This window comes from Halichondria panicea, chromosome 1 (assembly GCF_963675165.1).
Source record: "Halichondria panicea chromosome 1, odHalPani1.1, whole genome shotgun sequence".
NCBI classification, from domain to species: domain Eukaryota; kingdom Metazoa; phylum Porifera; class Demospongiae; order Suberitida; family Halichondriidae; genus Halichondria; species Halichondria panicea.
The window spans coordinates 16,371,292-16,387,690 of NC_087377.1; the positions used below are offsets into that span (position 1 = coordinate 16,371,292).

The following is a 16,399-nucleotide window of genomic DNA, read 5'->3' on the forward strand; positions in this document are numbered from 1 at the left end:
ATGAAGCATCAGCTGTTTAATATGTACATATAATTATACTACAGTGACTGCTCCAGACATCAGTATCCCAACAAGCCTGACTAATCAAATCCCTGGAGATGACGTCATGTTTACAGTGGCAGCATCAGCTGAATGTGGTGGCCTCACCTACCAGTGGTTTATGGAGGAGAACATGCTCACTGACGGTGACAAGTACACTGGGGCTACCACGAACACTCTGACAGTGATGAACATTGTACACCCTAGCGATGAGGGAGATTATTCTGTGCAAGTGACCAATGCCGCCGGCAGGTCAATTTCTACTGGCACGCTCGATATAGGTGAGAATTAAATTTGATTGTAGAATTATAATTATGCATGTAGGTTGTGTACGTACACACAGTAATTATAGTCGGCAAAAATTACTTGAAACTTCAGCTTTCTTAATTTTATCACAATAGCAACATTGTGCACGATGTTGTATAGTACGTTAGTGTAATCTGACAATCACTCAATATGACCCCCACCACCCCCCTCTCCAGTTGAGCCAATCTCTATCACTAGACACCCCATGGACACAACAGTTGCTATTAGGAGAACCGCCACCTTCACAGTGATGGCCGATGGAGACTCACCTTCGTATCAATGGATGTTCAATGGAAATCCTATTACCGAAACACCGTCAAAGTTTATCGGAGTCACTACGTCTACACTGATGGTATTAAATGCCGTTGATGAAGACGAGGGTATGTATTCAGTAATGGTGACAAACGCTGCGTCTCCTGCTCCGGGTGTAGTGTCCAACCCAGCCACACTCACAGCATGTAAGTTGGTTTAGTGAGCTGAATAATAGTTATAGTACGGCAATATACTATAGTGGTATACTATGGCGAGCATTATATTTGGCAAATGAGGTAATTTATTGGACAATCATTTATTGAGTTCACGCATTACAACGAGATTTTGGCGAAATTTTAATTTTGCGATTTTCATTTGATTTGCCAAGTCGGCAAATATATATCCCCGCTATATTTATGATTATACGTTTTGTGAGATAATTATATACTGTGCATGTGTGCGTAATACACTTGCCTATAATTATAGTCAGTGACCTCACGTAACTAATATTGATTACTCTTCCTATGTATACTGAGCCATTATCTTAGCTAAAACTATGGTGGTCCATGTTTTCATCAAACAATTCATAGTGACAATGGTTAATTTTTCTTCACTCTCCTCACAGTGCGAACTCCAGAAGTCACTGGTAATCCCGCTGATCAATTAACAGTACAACCTGGAGATGATGTCATGTTCACTTGCCGTTCCACTGGCGACGACCTGGTGTACGCATGGCTTAAAGACGGTGTTGTCATCAGTGACCAATCTGGGATCTATAGTGGGGCAATGACACCCACCCTCACTGTAATAGATGCACAAGAACAGGGGGATGAGGGATCGTATGCTTGCATGGTGTCCAATGATGTGGGGGATGACACTTCCGAGAGCGCCACTTTGGAAATAGGTAAAAGCAGCTTTTTCAGCAAACTTCTATAGAAAATCACCTCTAAAGTTTGTCTAGAGTCGACAACTGTAATTTTTCTGAAGCAGTAAAAGTGATTTCAGAAACTGTGTTTGTTTTCTCATCAGTTAAGTCTTTGATTGTATGTTTTATTCTCCCTCTCTGTAGTCAACTGTGCCGATATTCCTGCTGCTGAAAATGGAGATATTGGCTTCAGTATGGATCGTCTTACGCCTGCTGGTGGTTACTCTATCACAACCGTGGCCACCTACAGCTGTATTACTGGGCAGCTGTTTAATGGAGACACCACTAGGACGTGTTTGAGCACTGGGGAGTGGAGTGGAATAGCACCTGTGTGCCTGGGTAAGCATGCATACACACACCACACATGCACATCAGTGGCGTAGGAAGCAATTTCTCAATCTACATAGTGCAGCTTGATAAGTCATCTCTACTTAATATAGCCTAGAAAGATGGGGGCTCCAGCCCCTGGAGCCCCCATCCTACACTACTGCGCATACACACGCACACATGCGTGCCTATATGGATGAGGGTGTACATTAACCAACCTAGTGATTATCGTTAGGCATCAGTAGCATAATTATAGCTGGCCTGGTAGTGCAAAATTAATGCACAGAGTGGCAGAGTGAGAATGTCAATCTATACTGCACTAGATAGAGCTAGTTTGAGTTCATAATTATTATCTATTATTTGTGACATTTGTGTGAAATATAAGACATGAATCCTAAAAATTTGCAATGCAAATGTTTTGTGGTCTTAACTTAATTGTCAGTGGAATAAATGAAAATACCGGTAGTAACTTAACATAAATTAATGACTTTATTCCACCCCCCACATACACACAGAATACTGTACCCCACTGACTCTCTCTGATGGGGACATTAACTACTCAAACGATGCGAACGAGCAATCCAGCTTCGTGGTTACCACGACAGCCACCCACTCATGTGACACAAGATTCAGCCTGGAGGGAGGCGTTGCAATTAGAAGATGTATGTCTACTGATAGTCCTACTGGTCAGGGCAACTGGGGCGGCAGCGAACGTACTTGTGAACGTAAGTATTCAACCTGTCTCTAATTATTGTGCACGTTCACGATCTATAATTCAACCGGTTAATGGAAATCTTAATAGCATTTGATTCAAACTGTGTTAGCATGCTACGTACCTCCTCTTTATTTAAGCCACCGTATTCTGTCACCACATGTACAAACAGGTTTCACTATATGTATATTAGTGTTGTATATTGCATGTTATAGGCTAGGTTTGTTACAATTCACGCCTGCAGGAAAATAATGCTTACCTCTGGTACGTAGTAGTTACCAATTCCTGATCCTTATAATGTGGTAACAATGTCATACGTACATGCAGTACCTGGTCTAGCACATGCAATATTTAGAATGCATTATCCATTTATATATAATATTATTTTGTAAATTTGACAAAAGTAATACACAACATTTTTTCATAACTGCATACTGCTTCATTATATTGTTCAAAAATTCATGCATAGCAACCTGTCCCCTGTTGAATGCTCCTGGTGATGGTAGAATTTCATATGAACCGGCTCCTCTGACCAATGGGGAGTATGGTGTTGGCGCGGTAGCCATGTTCTCTTGTGACAGTGACTTCGATCTGTTCGGATCCACCACCAGAACGTGCCAGGGTGACCACATGTGGGACAATACCGAATCCACCTGCCAACGTAAGTATATCTAGTTTTGGAATGGCATTGATACTGTTGTTACATTGCCTAGGGCAACTGTGATATTTATTATACTCATTCACGCATATTTTCCTGTCACCTATATAATAACTTGACAGAATTAAATAAGTAGAATATGTGTATTGAATGACGTAGGCATGGGAATGTGGACATGGGAATGTGGACTGCACGAGTGTCGGGCTGGAGTGTATATCTATAGATGGGCAAAATAGGAAATAAACTCGCTATAATAATGATGATATCTTACTCAAGTACGGCCTGTACTGTACATCTGCGCTACAGTACATTACGTATAAACTATATTCAGTCGATACTGTGCACTGTATAAATAGACTTTTACAGTATCTGATCAATAATTTATATAATAGTGATAAATTTCGTTGAATGCACTTTCAGAATTAAAAAATGTATCTAGTAGACCTTGGAAAAGTCTATAAGGCTAATGACTATGATAATATGTATTAATAATGAACGATACTGTTTGTATAGGTGCTTGCCCTCCGCTTGATGATATTGACAATGGAGCTATATCATACTCCCCCAAAGCTGTCTCCATGGATGGTAACTATGCCGTAGACACTGTTGCCACGCACACTTGCAACCCTAACTATGGCCGTAGTCGAGGAGCCCGGAGAAGGACTTGTACAAGTGATGGCCAGTGGACAAGTAGGACTGTAACTTGTGAACGTGAGGGCAGCTCTTATTTACATGTTATACTGTATAGCGAGTAATTTTCTGAGGGTCAAACATTTCACAGTTTTTATGGTCTACTCCCTGAGAACGAATATTTAACCCACAAATGAAGCGATCATGGACCACCTTTACCAGTAGTGAACACACGCAGCCATGAAAATAATTATATACATAATAGCTCAACCACAAATATTTTGACCCCTTGAACATTATATACTAGGCGGTATAATTGCATAGTTTGGCATGTAGAAATTGCAAATGTGCTGTGCGTATAATTTTTACTTGTATACGTATAATATTATAGGTATTTCATTGCTTGGGGAGGATTTAACTAGCTATAATTTTATTATGGCAACACTGCCAAAAAACTGACATTACAAAATTAATATAATTATTTCTTCATTTTGGCTATGACTGATGTATGTATATAGTGTATGTAGATGTGAGGCAGCTGTTACCTCCATGCAGTGATTATGTGCGAGGATATTCCCGACCCTCTAAATGGAAACATCGTGTTTGAAATTGATACCGTGGCAACGTTTGACGTTCTCACCACGGCAACGTACTCTTGTGACCCTGGCTACAGTCTTCAGGGGAGTGACGTGGTTAGAACCTGCACTGGGACCTCTAACGATCACCTGGGAACATTCAATGGAGTTGCCCCAACCTGTGAACGTGAGTGAAACTGAAGTTGATAAGTTATCCCGGAATGAAGAGAAAAGATCAATTTGAGTTTGTTCTTACTATTATATCTTTTTACTTATACAGCCATCATCTGTACTGCTCACAGTGAAGTGTCTCAGGGAACAATTTCATATGAACCTTCAAAAGAAGAGGAGGCGACAGGCGACGACATATTTGTGTTTGGTACCGTTGCTACTCTGGCCTGTAATGGTGGTTTCTTCTCAGTGGGACATGCCTCGAGCACCTGCAGGGGAGATGGGTCCTCTACCGTTGGAGCGTTCAAACCCAACCTCGGAATTTGCGAAAGTGAGAGTTCGTTTTAAAAGACAGTTGTAATGTTTTGTAATATACTTTCCGTGCATAGTGAAAACAAGAGCTCAACCGTAGTTAGACTCCATTAACTAATTAACTGCCAACTGGGGAATCATAAATAGTGTTATATCTTATTATTACGATTGCGATAACTTGTATATGCATGTTATCAGTAGCTGTTTATTGTTTTAATTGAAGCTGTAAGTTTTTAATAGCCATTTGGTCAGAGGTTGATAGATATATTTTTGCTACTGCAGCTGCGTTTGAGGTTGTCATGTGCCCTTACATTCCTTCCCCACTAAACGGATGCATTAACTTTGTCGAGGATGACGTTTATCCGTTTAATCTGGGTACCGTGGCAACCTACAGCTGCGATTCTGGATTTGCCCTAACAGGAAGTGAAATGAGAACGTGTGAGGTGAATGGCGGTAATCGAATTGGAGTGTGGAGTTCGACTGAACCTTCTTGTGTCGGTGAGTGATCATCAGTACACAGTAAAAACACGTCGTTACAGTAACGTTAACATCTTTGAAATTAAATTTCTGTCATTTTAACACTAAAATACGATCATGCATCATAATAATGTGTGTGTTTTATGTGGGAAGCTTATAGCACATGACTTGTGTGTGGAATGGCTCCACACGTACTGGGATCAACAATAATAATAATTGCAATTAGTTTAACGTACGTATCAATCATTAGATGTTCAATATGCATATCATTAAGTTCAATAATAATACGTATAATACGTATACATAATTTATAAGTATCTTTGAAATGTAATATAGTACAAAAGCCACATATACTGTATGTAAACAAACATACTGATTATTCTTCACTCCATATATTATACTCTTGCAGATATAACTTGTAATGCACTGGAAGACCTTGTTGGCGGTAGTATCACGTATGATCCAGTTGTCATTTCTGCCATTTCATTTGGGACCGAGGCCATGTTCTCATGTGATGAAGGGTTGGATCTGGTTGGTCCCCATCTGAGCACGTGCGGAGGTCTTGATGTGCCAGGAGAGTTCACTCCCAGCCCACCTCGGTGTCTCGGTAAGTGGGATCGTAACACGTACACTCCAAATGTTTCTGTCAAATAATGCACGTGCATGCTTAAAAACCAATGGCTACAAAACTACTATTTTATACTTAAAAGTATTTGATGCATGTACTCAAGTGAGGACGAAATTCACAAAATGCCAAAAAATTAGACCCTAGAAAATTATTATTTAGCTTGTATGAGTATAATTGTAGCAAGTGTCATGTGCTCCCTCACACTCTGCATGCACACACCTCCATTAGACCCCATCGAACTTAGACTATCTCTGATGAACGATAAGATCACCGAGGGAGATGATGTGACAGCTTGTGTGGACGTCATTGCTGGAGCTGTTGTCTCCCCTTTTGAAGTTTGGGTACACTTTATACTACCGTTCTGTAAGTCAATTCAAACTTACTACCTTGCTATGTTCTATTGCACCGTGTATTAATTTCAGTCAAGACTAAGCTCAAGCTGAATTGTAGCTATAAAATATATAACTTATATACATGTCCATGCAACACTCAAACGTTAGCTATATTATATACAGCTCCTCCTGTTCCTGTGTGGTTTACGATCAATGTCGGATTATCTGCAAGTGATACTTGTCAAAGTCTCTTTGATTTCAACGAGGCCAATAGTATACCCGATGGAACTAATGTCATTCCTGATGACGATGTTGATAATGGTGACATTGTTGAAGTAGTGTTTGTTGAAATTCAAGTGACGCCATCAGACTCTCCAACCATTTCCGTGAACCCGAGTTTCGCTCTACTGACAATCTTGGACAACGATTTTGGTTAGTTTAAATATTAGCATGTCTATATAAGCACGTATCTATATATAAGCTGCATGGTCTATAAGCACCATCCTATTATAAGCAAGTTATTCACTATTGTACTTATACGATGATGTATGACTGACTTTATAATATAAATTCTTGTCATGTTACCATAGCAATCATGTGCCCTGATATATCGGACCCTGACTTTGGCCAGATTGCCTTCACTACGGACACTACTGCACCATTTGAAGATGGAACAATGGCGCTCTACAGCTGCAATAGTGGATATGTCTTAAGTGCCGGGATCAACCCCCGGGTGTGTGGCGGGGACGGTAGTAGTAGCGTTGGAGCATGGAATGGTGCTGCATTCACTTGCACTCCGAACTTACCAGCCGGTGGTGGTAAGTCACTAGCTGACAGTATATATATATAATTAATTCACTGTCATGTGACATTCATTACCAGTGGATATACGTATAGATTCAATAAACTCAAATTCAATAAACTTCGTATACTGCATATTAATTTTTATTGTGTACCTGTAGACGGTCGTCCTTTGGTTGACTCACGGACACTATCCAAGCCATTTTCTACAACAGGTAATTTAAAATGTGTTTGAACATGCAATGATCGAGAATGCCACTGTTGATATACTAACAGTCAGTGGTGTGCCCAGAATTGTATTTGTTGTAACTATCTCATGGCTTCTGTAACCTCTAGACTTTAGTGTGAGCTTTGACCAGAGCAGCTATGAAGTGAACGAGGGAGCCGTAGACTCAGACAGTAAATCGAAATCGCCGAAGAAAAATCCAGATCCTGTCCTTAGTGTGTGTGTGGTGGTATCTGGCTCACTGGAGAGCCAGCTGTCTGTGCAGGTCTCCACCGTAGAGGATACTGCAAAGGGTGAGAGGAAGTTAATAGTTTGTGCAATGTGAAGTGTGTGCGTGGGCGTGTGAGTATGCGTGTGTGTGTGTGTGTGTGTGTGTGTGTGTACGACTGATCTATGTTAACTATGAAGTAGCGGCCCTTCTGAACTACTTTACTTTCTGATAATAATAATGTGTATGCAGTCATCATTAACATGGTGTACCTTCGATATACGCTAAATGTCTGTACTGCTTCACTTTTGCTTCAGGATCTAAGGACTACACTGATCTGGACGAGGAGCTTAAGTTTGACTCTGCTGGCCAGAAGTGTGTTGATTTGGTCATCCTGGGAGACAGCGTGTACGAGGGAGATGAGGAGCTCAGTGTGTCTCTTAGCTACTCCCAGAGCAGCAAGACTGCTATAGTCACCATCAAAGATGATGACCAAGGTATGTGAACATCAGTGAGAGCTGGAGTACACAGTGGAGAGGTGGCCTTTGTTGAGGAGTTGTTTAACAAATTTTTAGTTTGTACAAACTGTTCCTTTGAGACCTATAGGTGCATAGAATTTCTTCGGAGCTGGCCGCAGTTCCACTGTTCATGTTTTGTCTCCCTAGCTATAACGTATCAGCCCTATAGATGATTAATTCTATGGCGGAACTTTTCCTCATGCAGCCAAAGTGACTCTGAGTGGTGGTTCTGTGTGTGAGGGAGCTGGCTTTGTGACAGTCAGAGTGCAGCTGGACTCAGACATTGAGACTGATGTCATTGTATCCTTGGAGACTAGTGACCTCACTGCTGAAGGTCAGTACAGTCATCATACAATACAGTGTAATTTATACACTGTAGATTTATCTCGAGTTGTTGTCCCCATTATGTGTATGTATTTTACTCAATACAGTCATTAATTTATTAATTGAATACCCGGTCTTAAAAATTAATTTCAATCCACTAGCTCTCACACATTTCGTACCACAGCTTCTGATGACTACAATGAATTGAGCCAGGACCTCACCTTCACCGCCCCCCTAAATGCACCCTCTGAGCTCACTGTTTCCGTTGTTGTCAATGACGACCGTGTGTTAGAGCCATGTGAGGAGTTTCTGGTCTCTCTGTCCTCCACTGATGAGGGGGTGGTGTTTGACCCCGCCTTCCTTAGGGTGCAAATCAACGATGATGAAGGTACAAATTAATTGTTGCTGCAAGCTTCAACGGATTTGCTTTAGCTTAGATCTGTTACCACGGAACGTCTTAAAATAGGTGCACATGTTACTTTTGGTATTTATATATTTTAGAGATGAATTGCTTAGAGTGGTAGGTAAGCAACTAGTATGAGGAAGGTCTACATAATGTCCAAATGGGATCAATAACTCACATAATAATTATACGATCGTTGCTGAAGCGATTGTTTTGCATGTAATTCCGTTATTGTGGAGCTGCTTCTATAGATAAGTGTCCATTTTGTCCTGCACTTGCATGCAGATGTCAGCGAGTTCTCTCTCACAAACAACTCTCCACAAATCTACGGGAAGAGTCTAAACGCGACCTTTGAACTGAAGGGATGTGCTGAACTCACCTGTAGCATCACAAACAACAAAAAGTCTTTGTCAGATTGTAAGTCATCGACCTACTATACAGTTGTGAGAAAGTATACTCGGTGCATGCCACTTAGACAATGTATTTAGACTATAGGCATATTTCGCTGTTTTGTTTGCCACTTCTAACACAATATCAATTAGATATTGCATATAGTATTATTAACCGATTGTCTCTGCTCATCATAATACAGGTTCCCCTGCTCCTGGTAGCTACGAGGGCCAATGGTATATTCCGGTAGCAACCAACAGTAAAACTTGCAAGGACCTCATAATTGACATCTCTGCTCACTGTGAGGGTCAGAGAGTCCCCAGCTTTGAGAGCCGCTCCTTCAGAACTGGTGAGATATATAATGTAGTAGGTTCTTAGTAGCACTCTTACTGTATATAATATAGAAATAAATATACCCTCTATTATTACAGCATGGTTGAATGGGCCCCTATAGCATGTGTTTATAGATCCATGCATGCTATAGCAGGCTATACCTCAGCCATTGCAAAGGGTGACTATACTAACACTGCGTACAGTATACCAATATAATATTGTTTGGCTGCCTTATAATTATAATTATAGGCTCTATAGTTTATATAATTGTATCACTTTATGCAAGCTATAATTATATAAATTATTGGCATAATTATAGCTAAAATGTAAAATACCGGCAGTTGGAAACAGTATTCTGGTGCATATAGTTTTTAATTATAATTATGTGTGAGATATGTAATATACACCACCCCCTGTCACACCCCCACATGCAGACAACAATATGTGCAGCGTACATTTCACCGACCAGCAGTATGAGTACGACCCAGAGAGTGGTGACGTGACTGTGGAGTGGGAGGGAACTGGACCCAACGAGGATGAACCTGTCAGTAAATTCATGTGCAAGACTGACACTGGAGTGATGGAATCTTGTGAGTACATGCCTGAGACAAGCAGTTTAATAGGCGTATGTATAAAAAGTGATGGCAAAGGATTTTTTCTCAGAATTACATCTACATACTGACCATTTAGCTGTATAGTAGGTGTGTAATACACTTGTACTTCATGGAAATGCATGTATTGTACGATGTGAACTCGCCACACACCTACTCTGATTTACCCCCCCCCCACACACACACACAGGCACCAGTCCACTAATCATACCTGGCCTGACTAGCGGGAACCACAATATTACAGTGCAACCAGTGATTGTGGAAGGGGATGGGTGTAGGCGTCGCATTGCCAGAATGCTCCACTTTGACATACCATTAGTTATTTCCGTGCAATAGTACGTACATAAATGAACCAAAACAGACATTTTTAACACATCTTAGGCTCTATGTGTATATACACGTATGGACAGCTGTATCAAAAAATATTATTTTTAGAAAACGTTCTTCATGTAAAATAATTATGTGTGGTTTTGACGCTGAATGTGTGCATTAACTGTGGCAAATGCATGTGCGATGATAGTCACGCATCTGCGTTTAATTTTTTCAATGGAGAACGGAATACTGTATCGTTCGTTATACTGCATGAAATGTATATTTATGTGGTCACAACTCAGTTAAATTACGGAATGCGCTGCAGAGGTAGAGTTATTGGTGTGTGTGTGTGTGTGCATGTGTGTGTGACTCAAAAATGAGCTGTTAGAGTGAACTAGACACTTTCATGGGCTGCTTTAACTGCATGAGACAGTAGTGGGAAAATAATACAGGCTGTAATAGTTAGTTATTATATAATAAGGTGGGAAAAAAAGTATTTTGTAATTGATCGCTTTATAGATTCACGATCATTTCCCATTCTCATTCATAATGTAATATGCATGTAATTATGGTATTGTATTAAAAGGGGTTGAGTTTCACTTGGTGCTGTGTGTGTGTCTAACCATAGATTGAAGAGTTAGAGGGATAGGAAACGGAGTGGTGCACGTGATGTTTTACATTGAATCTGCAGTGGAGCCTCGAAAATTATCCGCGTTATGAGGCTATTAAGCACATTTTTGCCGGGTAACTCCCAAAGCTATGTTTCCTCGAGATATTATCTCTTTCAGAAATTTATAACACGCCTAGTCCATGAGCCACGTGTAGTACTTGCTAATGACTGACCACACCCAGTAAAAAGAGACTTTTCAATAAAGTTATATGTTCCCAAGGCTGTTTTAGAGCTATTGGAACATATAACGTGTAAGCGTGCTGGTTATGACTACTACGATAGGTATAGACCTTGAAATATGCACGGACTAAGCACAGTTACTTGTAGTTTATTATGCACTGAGTGTAGAAATAGATATTGTTGTGATGGCCTTGATTAAACCGCAGCGTAGCACGGATGTTACTCGAGATACCAACCGTTTCCTATCCCTCTAACTCTTCAATCTATGGTCTTAACGCTGCAAGGGTATAATTAAACTGTTACCTGTTGTATATAGGTATCCTCATATGCTTTCTCTATAATTATGTAGCAAAGTAATTGGTTAGTTGTTGCAAGAAAACATGAAGAATTGTTTTCTATGTGACTGCATGCATGTGTAACATGAAACGTGCATGGTTATGTATGGAATACAAAGTGTGACAAAATTAAATTGGTTTCATATAGAACTGATACACAACCGATCATCACATGCACAGCTACTGAGTTGCTTTCTCTTATTTGCGTTATCTGAATATGAGGAAATGGTGTTTTTAGTAGGACTCACTTAAGAAGTCTCTTGGTAAGCCATGCCTCCTGTTGCACATCAGAGTTGAATGTTGAGTACATGCAACATACATTCATCCAGCCACGCAACACCATAAATAGGGTAGACTATCTATGGTAACACTAAGGGCCAAGTACGTATTACTATACCCAGAACTTGTATAGTGATTCATTCATGAGATCGACTAGGTGCAAATGCACACAGAGGCCACACAATTTAATTTCGGAAGCTAGCCAGCACTGACATGCTAGTCTCGAATTCCAGCCTCACAAAGGTTTTGGAGGGCGTGGCCAGAGTAGGTGCGCCACGATGTACCACAGTAGCCACAGTCAGAGCAACCATCTTCTTATGCACGGTTAATTAGCAGGGAAAAGTGTGCCTCGGCAGACACCAGATCCACTGTAGGGAAATGGTCCTGATAGCATGACCACAGGAGGAACATGAACGTCGCGCACACTAGTATCTGCCACACCCTGTGGGAACCACACCCACTTTTCCTAGGCCTGCGCAAGACAACGATTAGATAAATCTGAATCAGTGAGTCTGAATAGCTAGTGCTGCTAACCGTTTATAGCTCTCAGATAAACAGTAAGTTACAAATAGCTTAGCTTCTGAGCCCATAGCTATTATACTTCATTCCAAACAGCAAATGCCATGTGTGTGTGCATGTGACCCCTCCCCTATCAGTTATCATACTCAGTGAACGTGCATGTATGTATATACTGTTCTTTTGGTGTTGGTTAAACATGTAAAATGCATAGTAATGTATATGCAAATATTGGTTACATTGTTAAGTTATTTAATTTCGTGGAACCGGGCCGTTTTTGGCAGGCCAGGTCCATTGAGTTAGTGCATGGAGACTATAATCAAGAGTGCATAAGAAGGGAAGAGTGTCGACACTACCGATACCTCTTTAGAAAAACTGTGCACAAAGTATCGTAAGATCTTGTCAATTGCACGTGAGCAACTCGCAATTGATGACGTTAGCACATAATTACGCAACGCACAGAATTTGAGTAAAGCAAAAGAAGAGTATCAACCCAACAGACCATTTGTGAAGAGATTGTTTCCTATCAGTGTGAATTGCAGTGAGCAGCTCTGAACGTTGAATGCGAACGACTAGCTAGAATCAGATGTCATTGTTCAATTACCACAGCACCCCTAAAAACGTCACGGTTAACAATTAACAATTAACAATTAACACTGAATGTTAATTGATATATGAGTATAACTTCCACTGATTAACAGTAATTGTGTGTTTGTTTCATCCCTCATTCCAAACTGTACCATGCGTGCATGCGTAAATAACTAATAATAATAGGTTAAATAGAATAATAAATACTGAATAAGCAATATCTCTAACATAACAACCGAGGCCTATAATTACAATTAACATAATAATGCAAAAAGAATTCAAGTATAGATCTATTCAGGAGCTGAAAATGTGCACTGCATGCATGCATGAATCAAGTACACCGGACATTACCTTCTTCTGTATATTTATGTAGAGGGATATTCGCTGAGAGTTACTTAATTGCATGCATGTGTCTATAGTCCCGGACAATAGCTATTCTTGACTAATGACCTATACATACATTTTATGGGCACGATATACCACAGAAGAATAATTAACAAGCTGCTTAAATAGAAACAATATGCAGTAGAACAGACTTCTTTAATTAATTGGAGCAACGCACAGATGCATGCATACAGTATAGTTCAAACATTCCTTTCATTTTTCAAGTAATATATATATAGATCTACTATTATAGTTACTGTAATACTGTTTCTCTGAAGAAATCTGCAGCATACACTAAAAAATAAAGTGTGCTCTATAGCCTAATCGGCCTGGGATCGAGGCTATACTAACCCTTTGCTCAGCACACTTTGTTTTATATAGCTAACATGAAGTCAATCCCTGTTTTGGTGTTACTACTGGTGTCCAGTTTCGACCTGCTCAATGCTCAGAGTAAGTATATCATAATTATAGCCGGTATATTTCGAGTATAAATGTTCGCAGGTTTCGCTGATTAAGCATGTGCAGCGAACATAAATTTTATATACCCATGAATTTACTATTGCATGCATGCATGGCTACAAAAAGGCTGCATGCAAATCCGTGAACACCTTTCTAACGGTCATTCCGCAAAAATTTATACCCTCGAAATATGCCCGCTATACAGTACTTAATACATCACAGAGTTCAATGTTGTTACATGCAACAATCCAAAGAGCAAGTTAAATAATCTTATATTTTTTTCAGCATTGTCGAGAACTCCTGTTCTTGCCATTGAAGGTGGCACTACAACAGCTTGTGTCACATATACCAGTGCTCCTGAATCAGTAACTGAAGTAGTGCTGTCTACGCTGGATGGGGGCAGGGCTGCCGGTGCAGTAGGTACCACTACAGGTGGTAGCGACTTCACGTCTCTTGTCGAGACCCTCACCTTCGGCCTAGGCATGGAGCTGGAGCAGTGTAGAGACATTCAAACTCTTGCTGACGGGGCTCTGGAAGGGATTGAAATATTCAGAATAAAAGCTGTTTTTAGCGGAACAACAACAGACGTAAACGGGTCTCCCCAGACAGCTGTTATTGAAAATGTTGGCAGTAAGTATATAATTATATTTATAATTATGCTAATTCAGATAAAGTAAAGTTGGGTCATCGACTGGTTTCTGTGTGAAACTTAAATACCTGAGGATCGAAACTAGATCTATATATTGCTTAACACCATTGCCATTTTGCTTTACAGGTATAACAGTTGGATTTGGCGAGACTAGCTATCAGTTCCCCGAGGATCAGAGTGGCCAAGCCTGTGTCGTGATCGAAGGAAATGGTTCCATAGAAGGACTTTTGTTTGTAACACTCACAATCACTCTTACTGACGAAACAGCCACAGGTATGAAATAATTTATAAGTTACATGCACAAAATATTTCACGTAGATTTTGATTTCAGAGGCTGACAGCGATTTTAACCCATCTGCACTGTCAATGTTTAACATTGTTCTTGACCAGAATACTCCCGCGAGTGGCAGGTGCTTTTCCGTGCCTATCACTCCAGATCAGAGTGTGGAATCAGATGAAACGTTTCTAATGACCATCAACAGTAACAGTGACGGACAATCTCAGCTTAGTCCTACCAACAGTCAAGCAGTAGTTACAATCACTAACGATGACGGTGAGCTATATATGAATTAACCGCATGAAAAAGAGACAACTTATACTTCAACTCTATTACGAGTTTTTCTCTATACAGCTGTCTGTAGTGATCCCCCTGCATTAACTGAAGGACTGTTCTTGCTCAGCACTGCTGGGGAGGTGCCCTCAAGACGTGGGGATACTGCTATGTATGGTTGCAGTTCAGGTTACGAGCTGATTGGAGATAGTCTATTAACCTGCGAGCTAGGAGATGTATGGTCCCCAGCAAGCCCAGGCACCTGTCAAGGTGTGAGCCAAGACAATAGTATAACTATTTACACGATGGTGTAGATAAATTTTACACAGCCACTTTAGTACCCTCACTACGCTCGGGATACTAAATCAGTGCCTTTAGGCTTCTAAATCCCATAGACACCTCCAAAACAGTGTCTAGATACTAGTGCGCATGCGCAAACCTTGCCCTCGAGGCTTAACTACAATACAATTACTTGACACAGAATACTAGGTATACTAAGTAAGTTGCAGGTATACTAAGTCCCATAGTATACCTGCTCTGAGGCACTTTTCCCATGTATACTTCCCATGTACTTCCCGTGTAGATCTTATCAACTAGTGTCTAAAGCTATGTTATAGTGAAGCCATGCAACACACCTTCATGTACTGAGCCAATAATTATATTTCTCCAGGACTCCTGTTGTTGCTTATAATACTTTTTTCCTCTACCTCCACCCACTGCAGTACTTCCTCCCACTATTGATGCTCAGCCAACAGACGCTAGTGTTGCTCCTGACAACACGGCTAACTTCACAGTGGTTGCGTCTGGTGAAAGACTGACGTATCAGTGGTTTATGGTTGTTGATAATGGAGCAGACATTGCCCTTACCAACGGTGGTACTGTGTTCGGCGCTACATCTGTTTCGTTGGTCATAACAGAAGTCATGGAAAGTCACGAGGGAGAGATGTATTATGTGATTGTCACTAACTGTGCTGGATCTGTCAAATCTAACATTGTTACCATTACAGTCGGTAAGTTTATGCTCAAGACGTATAGTGGATAACCACCCATCCACAAACACCACCCCCACCACCCCACCACACCACACTACTACTACCCACACCACTCACCACCCACACCACACCACTCACCACCCACACCACACTACCAACCACACACTAAAGCATGTAGTTGTATGTACATAATGCTGCTTATGCCATCATCTGCTACTCAAACCAGTGCATGTAATCTCATCCGATCCTGTATATCTCGTTACAATGCAGAGATTCGCCCTCAAGTCATGTTCACTAGTACTGAGAGTATTGCTGTTGAGGGAAATG

The 16,399-nt window shown here is 40.7% G+C and overlaps 2 protein-coding genes across 2 annotated transcripts in view; both read left to right on the forward strand.

Moving 5' to 3' along the window:
* Positions 1-10,639, forward strand: part of LOC135342848 (titin-like) — a 34,883-nt gene extending 24,244 nt beyond the window's left edge. Inside the window, exons 53-75 of the mRNA XM_064539685.1 lie at positions 45-320; positions 522-803; positions 1,223-1,501; positions 1,667-1,861; positions 2,365-2,574; positions 3,031-3,222; positions 3,733-3,930; positions 4,405-4,611; positions 4,705-4,926; positions 5,190-5,405; positions 5,794-5,991; positions 6,241-6,375; positions 6,528-6,776; positions 6,935-7,162; positions 7,307-7,360; positions 7,482-7,664; positions 7,897-8,076; positions 8,303-8,431; positions 8,606-8,809; positions 9,110-9,241; positions 9,417-9,563; positions 9,982-10,137; positions 10,349-10,639. Coding sequence (XP_064395755.1) covers positions 45-320; positions 522-803; positions 1,223-1,501; positions 1,667-1,861; positions 2,365-2,574; positions 3,031-3,222; positions 3,733-3,930; positions 4,405-4,611; positions 4,705-4,926; positions 5,190-5,405; positions 5,794-5,991; positions 6,241-6,375; positions 6,528-6,776; positions 6,935-7,162; positions 7,307-7,360; positions 7,482-7,664; positions 7,897-8,076; positions 8,303-8,431; positions 8,606-8,809; positions 9,110-9,241; positions 9,417-9,563; positions 9,982-10,137; positions 10,349-10,494 — 4,418 coding nt within the window. The 3' untranslated portion in view covers positions 10,495-10,639. The remainder of the gene's footprint in view (positions 1-44; positions 321-521; positions 804-1,222; positions 1,502-1,666; positions 1,862-2,364; positions 2,575-3,030; positions 3,223-3,732; positions 3,931-4,404; positions 4,612-4,704; positions 4,927-5,189; positions 5,406-5,793; positions 5,992-6,240; positions 6,376-6,527; positions 6,777-6,934; positions 7,163-7,306; positions 7,361-7,481; positions 7,665-7,896; positions 8,077-8,302; positions 8,432-8,605; positions 8,810-9,109; positions 9,242-9,416; positions 9,564-9,981; positions 10,138-10,348) is intronic.
* Positions 10,640-13,808: 3,169 nt separating this feature from the next.
* On the forward strand, positions 13,809-15,444 carry LOC135335754 (uncharacterized). The gene is made up of 6 exons (XM_064531337.1): positions 13,809-13,872; positions 14,167-14,511; positions 14,657-14,803; positions 14,862-15,083; positions 15,162-15,350; positions 15,410-15,444. Exons 1-6 carry the CDS (start codon positions 13,809-13,811, stop codon positions 15,442-15,444), a joined length of 1,002 nt encoding a protein of 333 aa, XP_064387407.1.
* Positions 15,445-16,399: the final 955 nt, after the last annotated feature.

What these genes read in the sequence shown, in the direction of transcription:
- LOC135335754 (XM_064531337.1), top strand. Translation starts at nt 13,809, where the DNA reads ATGAAGTCAATCCCTGTTTTGGTGTTACTACTGGTGTCCAGTTTCGAC. An exon ending in CGACCTGCTCAATGCTCAGA is followed by an intron (nt 13,873 to 14,166) that starts GTAAGTATATCA and finishes TATTTTTTTCAG; the next exon opens with CATTGTCGAGAACTCCTGTT. An exon ending in TACAATCACTAACGATGACG is followed by an intron (nt 15,084 to 15,161) that starts GTGAGCTATATA and finishes TTCTCTATACAG; the next exon opens with CTGTCTGTAGTGATCCCCCT.